The sequence below is a fragment of the Abramis brama genome (assembly GCF_963993115.1).
Source record: "Abramis brama genome assembly, chromosome: 7".
Lineage (NCBI taxonomy): Eukaryota > Metazoa > Chordata > Actinopteri > Cypriniformes > Leuciscidae > Abramis > Abramis brama.
The window spans coordinates 11,316,697-11,326,666 of NC_139969.1; the positions used below are offsets into that span (position 1 = coordinate 11,316,697).

General features: G+C 37.1%; 1 protein-coding gene and 1 long non-coding RNA gene across 2 annotated transcripts; one reads left to right on the top strand and one right to left on the bottom strand.

Annotated features, from left to right (window-relative positions):
• Positions 1 to 199: 199 nt before the first annotated feature.
• LOC311086801 lies at positions 200 to 1,418 on the bottom strand. The gene is made up of 3 exons (XR_014607124.1): positions 1,304 to 1,418; positions 351 to 460; positions 200 to 240 (listed from the first exon to the last, which is right to left on the bottom strand). It is a non-coding gene; the product is annotated as an uncharacterized lncRNA (long non-coding RNA).
• A 601-nt stretch (positions 1,419 to 2,019) lies between these two features.
• On the top strand, positions 2,020 to 9,243 carry gbp1 (guanylate binding protein 1). Its single transcript, XM_084119871.1, has 11 exons — positions 2,020 to 2,456; positions 3,412 to 3,629; positions 3,719 to 3,846; positions 3,927 to 4,036; positions 4,128 to 4,324; positions 4,469 to 4,711; positions 4,825 to 4,973; positions 5,703 to 5,834; positions 6,117 to 6,329; positions 6,431 to 6,533; positions 7,039 to 9,243. Exons 2-11 carry the CDS (start codon positions 3,440 to 3,442, stop codon positions 7,440 to 7,442), a joined length of 1,869 nt encoding a protein of 622 aa, XP_083975997.1. The 5' UTR covers positions 2,020 to 2,456; positions 3,412 to 3,439; the 3' UTR covers positions 7,443 to 9,243.
• Positions 9,244 to 9,970: the final 727 nt, after the last annotated feature.

A 9,970-nucleotide genomic window follows, 5' to 3' on the forward strand; every position in this document is an offset into this window, starting at 1 on the left:
AGGAAACACAAATAATAATAAAAAACAGTTAAATGTTAATTTTATAGTATGAGAGGTACATAATCTCACCTGGTTTGAGTGTCAATGCACTCTCCAGATACTCGTCTGACGTTACTGGTTTATTCCCCATTTTCAGTCCCAGAGTGAAGTCACGAACAGCCCAGACAAACGATGGGAATCTGCTGACTCGTCCTCGTCTCGACCTTCACACGAATGTTCTCCGTCAGCTCTGTAACGTAGCTTTATTCAGCTCTGTTCAGGAAGAATTACACTAATGCTATGAGAGTGTTTTCAATTCTTTTGTTACAGTGAATGTGCATGTTTATTGTGTATGGAGGATGGAAGGATACTGCAGCTTTTCCAGTGCAATGTTGTCAATGACCCCCAAGCTGTTGTACACTAGAGTGCTGCTGAGAAGAACAGCCAGACAGAAGATCCACGTGTCATGTTTCTTATCCCCCTGAAACATAAACAGTCCGTCAGCTACAGAATAAGTGGCCACTTATTTACCTGTGATAGAAATATTTTATGTAATGGGTATTTTCAACATTAAATGTACAGAGAAACGCATACTAAGGATGCTCAGGTCAAAGGCCATATATACTTAACCAAAAAGAGCTTAACACAGTAGAACTATGTCAGTCATATGACTAGCTCAGATCATTACAAACCAATCACCAGAACAAAACACAGTGAAGAAGACTTGAGTGACATTGATTTTTACTCAACTGTATGATATAAATGTACATGTATCATTCTATTCAGGAGATTCACTTGGTTGTTGTGACCAGTGATCTCCCGGCCATGAATAAAACTTAATTTCTACAAAGAGCAACTTGGGAGTCGTGTCAGGTATATGCTGCGCAGCTGAGAAACAGATTCTACGCTCAAAAGAAAACAAAAGAACACTAGATGTGTGATTGAGGTAGTGATAGAAGTACTAAATATTCTACGTTTAAAAGAAAACAAAAGAACATCAAAGTTTGATTGAGGTAGTGATAGTAGCTTCATCGACGGGACGCCGTCACCTTACTTCAGGGAAGTATTGTATTGTATTGTATTGTATTTTTAACAACTGCAAGTTGTTTAAATTGTCCGTGGTAAAGAAGTTTGTATTAAGTATTTCCACGACAGTTTTACTACATCACACAATGTGGGGAACAGAGTTTTAATGCAATATGGCTGTCTTACAAGCACTATGAAAGATAAAATTAGTCATGCTGAAATTATGGTTTATTTTGTTGCAGTGGAGGTTTTTGCTACAGAAACATCACTGTGAATGCTGTATGGTCTTCCTCCTCACCTTCTTTACATCACCCAGTCCCTCTGTGTCCAGCAGAACCAGAGTGTGTCCTTCTTATAGGGGTGAGGGACACACCACATCCAGATGCCTTTGGTCTTTGATTCAATAGTGCTGCCAAGAGCAAAGCCTGTGACAAATGCACACACACACACACACACACACACACACACACACATATATATATATATATATATATATATATATATATATATATATATATATATACACACATACACATGCATTGAGCTCCTGAGTAGAATCATATATATATATATATATATATATATATATATATATATATATATATATAGGAAAATAAGTCTCATAGGAACAGTTATTTATCTGACGCAGATATTTCAAAGCCAAAAGGGATGTATTTATCAAAAAAAGAAAAGAAAAGATATTCACATATTTAGATAATTAATAGCGTTACATAATAATTATTTAAATAATAACGTTATATAATAAATAAATTAAAATACAATTAAGAATATATGACAATAAAAAGCACATTGTGAATAAAATGTGTAACTGCACAATTAAAAGTCTTGAATGGACATTATACTGATTATATTATCAGTATACTGATTACATTGGTAGCCTAAAATGTTTGCACTGATTTACAACCTTGTCCAGTTTCGTGGTGCGGGTTAGCCCAGTTTGTTTTTCTTGCCGTTTGTGGAGCCTGGGGTGTCTACAAAGACCGCGTTTTTTACAGTGTGTTCAGGGGACAGGCAGCTAGCGGATGGCGAGGAGATATTTGCTGTATGTGACAAAAAATGTTTTGGCCTAAAAAACGCGTGACATCGCTTAGAGCACCTTTATCTTTTCCACCATAAATACATACAGACAGAGTCGAGGCGTGTTCTCTCATTGGCGAATCAGTGATGCTAACACGAAAGTGAAACTAAAAGCGAAGCACCGCTAGTTCGGTTTGTGATTGGTTACTGGACATGGTTTCCCAGAAATCGACCGTTTAACGTAAACTCCGCTATAAATCCATATGGGCGGATACTGAAAAACAACTAATAATAAATAAGACCTGCGATTCCGTTCAGTGCGCTGTGACTGAGAAGCATCGTGGACGAAAGAGAGAGCATCGCTATCTATTATCTCATCATACAGAGTCGAGACACGTTTTACATTGGGTCATGTAAGTGAACTTTCTTTTCTTTCTTTCTTTATTTTGCATTTATTCAAAATAGGCTATATAATTGTAAATCAGTGCAAACATTTTAGGCTACCAATGTAATCAGTAGGCTAGCTATAGGTAATACTGATTATATTAATATAATCAGTATAATGTCCATTCAAGACTTGTAATTGTGCAGTTACACATTTTATTCACAATGTGATTTTTATTGTCATATATTCTTATTCTTATACATCCCTTTTGGCTTTGAAATATCTGCGGCAGATAAATAACTGTTCGAGACTTATTTTCCTTTAGGCGGCGCACGAGGTCTCGGAAAGCATAATAGAATCACATTCAAATCTCACGACGTTTGTTGTTTCTTTCCTTTGTGCTCCTGACTCGCAGTCCCAAACAAAAATGTAGATACATTTATAATATTTGCCTGTTTTAAAGTATTATTGCTGTTGTATAATTATTTTAATACATTATTTATAATGATATATAATACTGTCTTTTACTTGTAGGCCTTTTGGGGTGTGGCGATGTCAAATGGCTAACTGAAAGTGGGCAGCAGTTGTTGCCACAAGTCATAAAAGTGCAAGCTTGATTTGTTGATAAATATGTTTATAATATTATTTTATAAATAAAATATATATACAATTTTAATAAACCATATAAATGAGACCTATTATTATCCATTCGTTCTCCACCTTAGCAGCGTTGAAGATCAGAAAGACAATACTGAAATCATAATTCTTGTAGCATAATAAAGCATGTGATTTTTTAGAACAGAATTAACTACGTAAGAATTAATTAAAAAATAGGTTTTTAATGGCTAACACAGAATGTAAATGGTACATTTTATTTGAAAGTCCATGAAGAATTCATTGTTTTGAGGTTGTGTCTACAGGTTTTATACATTTTGTTTAAAGTATTCTGTTTACAGTAACCAAATGATTATTTTCCCCTTTAGCAAACAGGAAGAGCTAGAGAGAGCCAGCATGTCTAATGCCAGACCAATGTCTTCGCCCATTTGTTTGGTGGCAAATGTGAACGGATCTCTCCGCGTCTGTAAGGATGCCATTGAGCTCCTGAGTAGAATCAAGGAGCCCGTGGTGGTGGTGTCTGTGGTGGGACTCTACCGTACGGGGAAGTCCTACCTCATGAACCGCCTGGCAGGACAACAGTCAGGTGAGAGAACTGTCTAGACACGCTGACTTAATGTGTGAATATTAGCTACATCGTGCTAATAATAATAATAAAAACTCTAATTGTCTCAGGCTTTGCTCTGGGTAACACTATTGAGTCGAAAACCAAAGGCATCTGGATGTGGTGTGTCCCTCACCCCTATAAAGGAGGACACACTCTGGTGCTGCTGGACACAGAGGGACTGGGTGATGTGGACAAGGTGAGGACAAGGATTGAGCTGTAGATTTGTTAATATTGTTCAATGGTCGATGCTTTGATTTTGAAGACTCTGTGTTTCAGGGAGACTCTAAGAATGACGGCTGGATTTTTTCTCTGGCTGTTCTGCTCAGCAGCACTTTAGTGTACAACAGCCGTGGCACCATCGATAACAATGCAGTGGAAAATCTGCAGTATCCTTTAATCAGCCACGTAACCCACATCCTATTTCAAATATACAAACATACACTTTGCAAGATAAAGTTATTTCTCAATGTGCTGCAGCTACGTTAGCGAGCTCGCCGAGCAGATCAAGATCAGATCAACAGAAGCAGCAGAAGAGGAGGAAGAGGATGCCAAATTTGTGCTTTTTTTCCCATCATTCATCTGGGTGGTTAGAGATTTCACCTTGGAACTGGAAATTGATAGAAAGAAAGTGACTCAGGACGAGTACCTTGAGTTTGCCCTCCAGCTGAAGAAAGGTATTTTAGACAGACATTCTATAAACATCAAGCACCAGTATGTGAATTTAAATAATTAGTCACTAAATATTAACAACAATAAAAAAACGTTGACACAATCTTCTTTGGTAAAATGTGTTATTTTCTCCTAAAAACCTAATTTAGGTGTAAATAAGAAAGTCAGCGACTACAACCTGCCCCGTCAATGCATCCGAAACTATTTCCCATCCCGGAACTGTTTCGTGTTCCCATCTCCTGCCTCGCCTGAAAACATGAAACGCTTAGAAAGCTTGCAAGAAAAGGACCTTGTAGCAGATTTTCTGGAGGTCACGGGTCATTTTTGTGACCACATCTTTCACAAGAGTTCTGTGAAAACACTGAAAGGAGGACACAGAGTTACAGGCAAATGTGAGTGTTTTACCAATTTAAGTTATTGGAAATTTTCAGTGTTCAGAGTGTGAACTTCAGACCCATAAGCCTTTATATTTTTGAAAAGGTAAAATGTGTGTGTGTGTTGTCAGTGCTCGGGCACCTGGTTGAGATTTATGTGGATACAATCAGCAGTGGGAAGGTGCCCTGTCTGGAGAATGCAGTGGTTGCTCTTGCAAATCTAGAGAACCAGGCAGCTGTTCAAGAAGCTCTGAAAGTCTATCAGAGTGGGATGGAAGAGGTAAGACACACAATTTCATATATGTGACCCTGGACCACAAAACCAGTCATGGGTCATTTTTTAATTGAGGCTGAATAAATAAGCTTTCCATTGATGTATGGTTTAATAGGACAATAATATATATGGTTATATGGTTTAATAGGACAATATTTGGCCGAGATACAATTATTTGAAAATCTGGAATCAGAAGATGCAGAAAAATCGAAACATTGAGAAAATCGCCTTTAAAGTTGTCCATTTATGTTCGTGATTGTGCAGCATTCACTCACAAAAATAAATGTTTTATATATTTACGGTAGGAAATTTACAAAAATATTTTCATGGAACATGATCTTTACTTAATAGCCTAATGATTTTTGGCATTAAAGAAAAATCGATAATTTTGACCCATACAATGTATTGTTGGCTATTACCACAAATATACCCATGCGACTTATGGTTTTGTGATCTAGGGTCACATATTTAGTTAGCACTGTTACTCAGCAAACTGTACTTTACATATCTAAAGCTGATTTGATATAATGTTAAATAAAATGACACATAAATATACATTTGTCACTTACAGCAGGCAATAGTTTAAATTATCATGTTATCCATTTAACATGCTAATATTGAGTAAATAATTAAAGCTCTGCCTTTTTCAAATTCACAGAGTTATTCTTTTTTTATTTAAATACTTGAATTTAATTGTAACAGCCATTCAGTGACAAAGCATGCTGTTCTTTGCAGGTGAAGAACAAGTTCCCAGTAAATGTGGATGATATTTCCACGGAGCACCAGAAGTTCAGCAGTCTGGCCACCTCTGAGTTTATGAAACGCTCCTTTAAAGATGAAAAAGGAGAACACCTAAAAAAACTAGTGGTGAGTTTCAAATGCACAATTATATGCACACTCATTATAATGCAGCTATATTCTTAAATATGCAAATGTTTGTTAATTTAATCATTATGCTTCATTTTGAATTATATTTAGCTGAAGTATTTAAATATTATCCTTGTGAAAAGAAAATATTTGTATTTTAGGAAAGTTGGAGGGGGGCGTAGATGGTTATTTATTCCTAACCAATAACTCAGCTAGTATAACAGACTTTTTCCAGTGTGTATATGTGATATATGTACTGTATATGTGTGTATGTATGTTTAGGAAAACATAGATGTACACTATATAGGCCTGCTGGAAGAGAATGAGATGGCGTCAGAGAGAAAGTGCCAAGATCTGCTGAAGAATCTGTTCTCTGACATGAATAAACGGCTGCAGAATGGGGAGTACAGTCAGTCTGGAGGATATGACCTCTACTGCAGAGACAGGGACGCCATCGTTGAGAAGTACCGCAGAGAACCCAACAAAGGTGTATCGGTGAGGACACATTCAGTGTTTTTACGAAATGGTTCTTTAAATACACATAGGGTTATGATTATGTCTATAGATGTGCTCTAAATATATATGTTTATGTGCAGGCTGAGGCCGTGCTGAACGAGTTTCTGAATGAGCGAGGAGCTGAAGCAAACAGTATCCTCTACACCGATACAAAACTCACTGAAAACGACAGAAAGATTCAAGGTAAATCTTTACCAACCGTATGAATATTTGTAATTCATCAGGCGGTTTCATCCTGCAGCATTTGTAATTGAATAAATGCATATGAAATGGAAACCAAACCCAAATTCTTAATGCATCTTGAAGTTCAGATTCAGGAGGTTTAGTATCAGTTTAACACAGGGGCAGTTGTAGCCTAATGGTTAGAGAGTCACACTGGTAACCCAAAGGTTGTGGGTTTGATTCTCAATACCAGCAGGAAATGACTGAGGTTCCCTTGAGCAAGGCATCTAAATGGCTGCCCACTGCTCTGCGTGTGTGTGTCCACGGTTTGCAGTGTGCGTATGTGTGTTCACTACTCACTTCTCCTAATGTGTGAGCACTAACTTAGATGGGTTAAATGCAGTGGACATATTCCGAGTATGGGTGACCATACTTGACCATCATGTCACTTTCACCATTTCACTCTCCACTTTCACTTAGCATCATGTTTCACATCATTTCTCTCCTTTTTTATTGTGACTGACAGAAGAAAAGGAGAAGAATGCTCTGCTGGAACAGAAGTGTAAAGAAGAAGCGGAGAAACGCATTGAGAGTGAACGAATGATGCGGGCAGAAAAAGAGCGACAGGAGGACCAAAAGAGGCAGATGGAGGAGAAGTTCAAACAGGAGATGGAGCAGCGGCAGCAGGAGATGGACAGAGCCATCGACAGCAAACTGAAGGAGCAGGCGGAGATGCTAAACAAAGGCTTTAGGGAGAAAGCTGATTTTCTGGATGAAGAGATAAAGAATCTTAAAAAAGAAAAGGAAGAGAAAAGTTCTGGCGGTTTTATGAAGGAATATCTGATGCCTGTTGTTGGAGCTGTATCAGAAATCCTTCCTTCCATACTCCAATACAAGGTGCTGATGAAAGGACTCAAAACTAAAATATAGCTGCAAGCAGCAATTACCGGGGCCAAGCAGAATAAGACGACAAGACATAGCTGAAAGTGTCAGATCAACTGCAACAATGAGCAATTAAAGACATTTAAAGAGGATTTTAGGCGAAATGGCTGAAAAATCATAGAAACAGTAATTAAAAATATGATTTAATTGATTATCACTTTTGACCACTAGGTGGCACTGTCTCTAAATATTTTGGGTTCCTTCAGGGGATGGTGCTGATGGCACATTCTGAGTTTCGTAATATTACACCAATGCATTTGTTTAGTATAGCATTTTATTTTACAAAACTGTATTGAAGTCAATGGGAATTTCATGTTTTGTTCTATTATAGCGCCACCAAGAGGCTCAGTCCCACCATTTTTTTTGTGTGTCCTCAGAGTGAGCCCATACATATGTGTGTCAATTTTGGTGAAAATATCTCAATTCGCTTCAGAGTTATAGACATTTATATGAAAAAACACGTAAAAAATGACTGACACATGACTTTGATTGGATTTTACTACCCCTTACTATCAATATTTTCACATTTGAGCGTTGGCATTTAGCTATCGACCTATGTTTCCAAACTTCTGACGGTGGTTTCGTCTCGATCGGACTAGTGGTTTTGAAGATATCGGCAATTTTTTTTAAGCGCTAAATCACAACGCTACACAAACCGTAAGGACTTGGCAACGATTCAGGAGTCAAAATTCAAAATGGCCGACAGTCAAAATGGCCGATATGGTAAAATTGGATATCATTCGACTCGGCATGTTGCCCTGAATCTAACGAGACCAATTTTATGATTTTTGGACAAACTGTTCAGAAGTTATAAGCAAAATTAGCCATTTTTCATATCTCCAGACCAGTAGGTGGCGCTGCGCCGAAACACAACATGTAGCCTCAGGTCATGCTTGTGATGACATGTACCAAATTTGGTCTGAATACGATAAACCGTTGCGGAGATACAGTCTTACGACTGTTTTTGCAAGCGCTACGTAAAATTTGTTTGAGCGTTTATCGAAAACGGTTTGACAAATCAATTTGAATTCCATAACTTTTTGTCACCACTGCCTGAAGATGATCTGGTTCAATTTTCGTGCAAATCGGACAAACCGTCTAGGACGATTTCGAAAAAGTAGCTTTTTCGGAAAATTCAAAATGGCAACCATATTTCTATGACGGAAAATTATGATGCAATCGAATCGTCATGAGCTCACAAATCAGAGGAAAAAATAATTTTGTTGATTGGCCTTACGGTTCAAAAGTTATTAGAAAAATATGAGTGAAACTTTGGACAGGTGGTGGCGCTAGAGGGAATGACTTAGACACACCAAAATTGGTGTATTTAATGTAGGGACTGTCCTCTATCAGAATGTCAAACCATTACAACTTTCCCGCAATTGGTTCTATGGGCTGCCATAGACTCCCAGTCGGAAGAAGGAAGAATAAGCAACCTTCGGTGCTTGGCCCCTAATAAATACCCCTTCAGTGCAAATCACTGTTGAATTACAAATTGATTCATTTATAGTTATAGCTTATAAAACTCAATCATGCGTAGGTTTTATTTAATAAGATTATATTTAGTTTATTGAGTCACTTATTGTACTGTGCACAAACATTTTGTTCTGTGTTGCTGGTTATGGGAAAATCCATAGTTCTAAGCATGTAGTAAGACATACAAGTTTGCCTGTATTTAGTAGACCTTCATTTCACATACCCTACTGTTTGTGTTTGGATGTAACCATTGCATTCTTCGAACAATGTTACAATCATTAAATTCATCAGATTAAAATTCATCATTGTTTAACTTGTACGTTCATAAACCATGAAGCTGCTGTCATCACAAACTCCTTTTCCCATTTTTTGGAGTCAATTTGACTCCTGACCTCAGCTTTAGAAGCTGATGTTAACAAAAACTTCACTCCATTTATTATTTATTATGAACAAGGGTGAGGATTTAGAATACAAGAAATGGTCGCATGTAAAGTTTGAACCGCGCCATCATGGCATAAATTTGTAGGCCAAACCGGAAGGCAAATTTTTCATGGGTTCTCAGGAATTTCCTAGTGAATAGCTGATGTGTAAAATAAGGTCTGTGATGAACTTTACTTGGAGAGACTGTTACATAAAAACACAGTCATACCTAAAAATGAATTTTGAAGCCTTTTTAAAACGCAACATGCTTATTAAGTTGCTATATAACAAATTCAAGTTCTGAATGGATGTAGTTGCTGTCCTTATGTTGTTGGCACAGATTAGACAGATTATTAAAACAAAGCATACTACTGTGAGTACCATTTCACAGATGTGGAATTTTTTTTAAAAACATACATATTGATATTTTAAAACCTAAATAAAACACTCCACATAAGTTGTAGTTTAGTCTGTTTTGTTCTGTAGAAGTCAAAATGTTTTGAGACTGCCTAAAAAATAACAAGTAGGGTTTTGTTTTATTTACATAATTTCTAATACATTTTAATTGAGTTTAATTTATGGTTGTAAATTCTTACACTGAGCCTAACTGCAACCAAAAG

Excerpts from the sequence above, each read along its gene's own strand:
- gbp1 (XM_084119871.1), top strand. The coding sequence starts at position 3,440 with ATGTCTAATGCCAGACCAATGTCTTCGCCCATTTGTTTGGTGGCAAAT. Across the intron at positions 5,835-6,116 it reads AACACCTAAAAAAACTAGTG|GAAAACATAGATGTACACTA; the intron begins GTGAGTTTCAAA and ends ATGTATGTTTAG. Across the intron at positions 6,330-6,430 it reads AACCCAACAAAGGTGTATCG|GCTGAGGCCGTGCTGAACGA; the intron begins GTGAGGACACAT and ends GTTTATGTGCAG.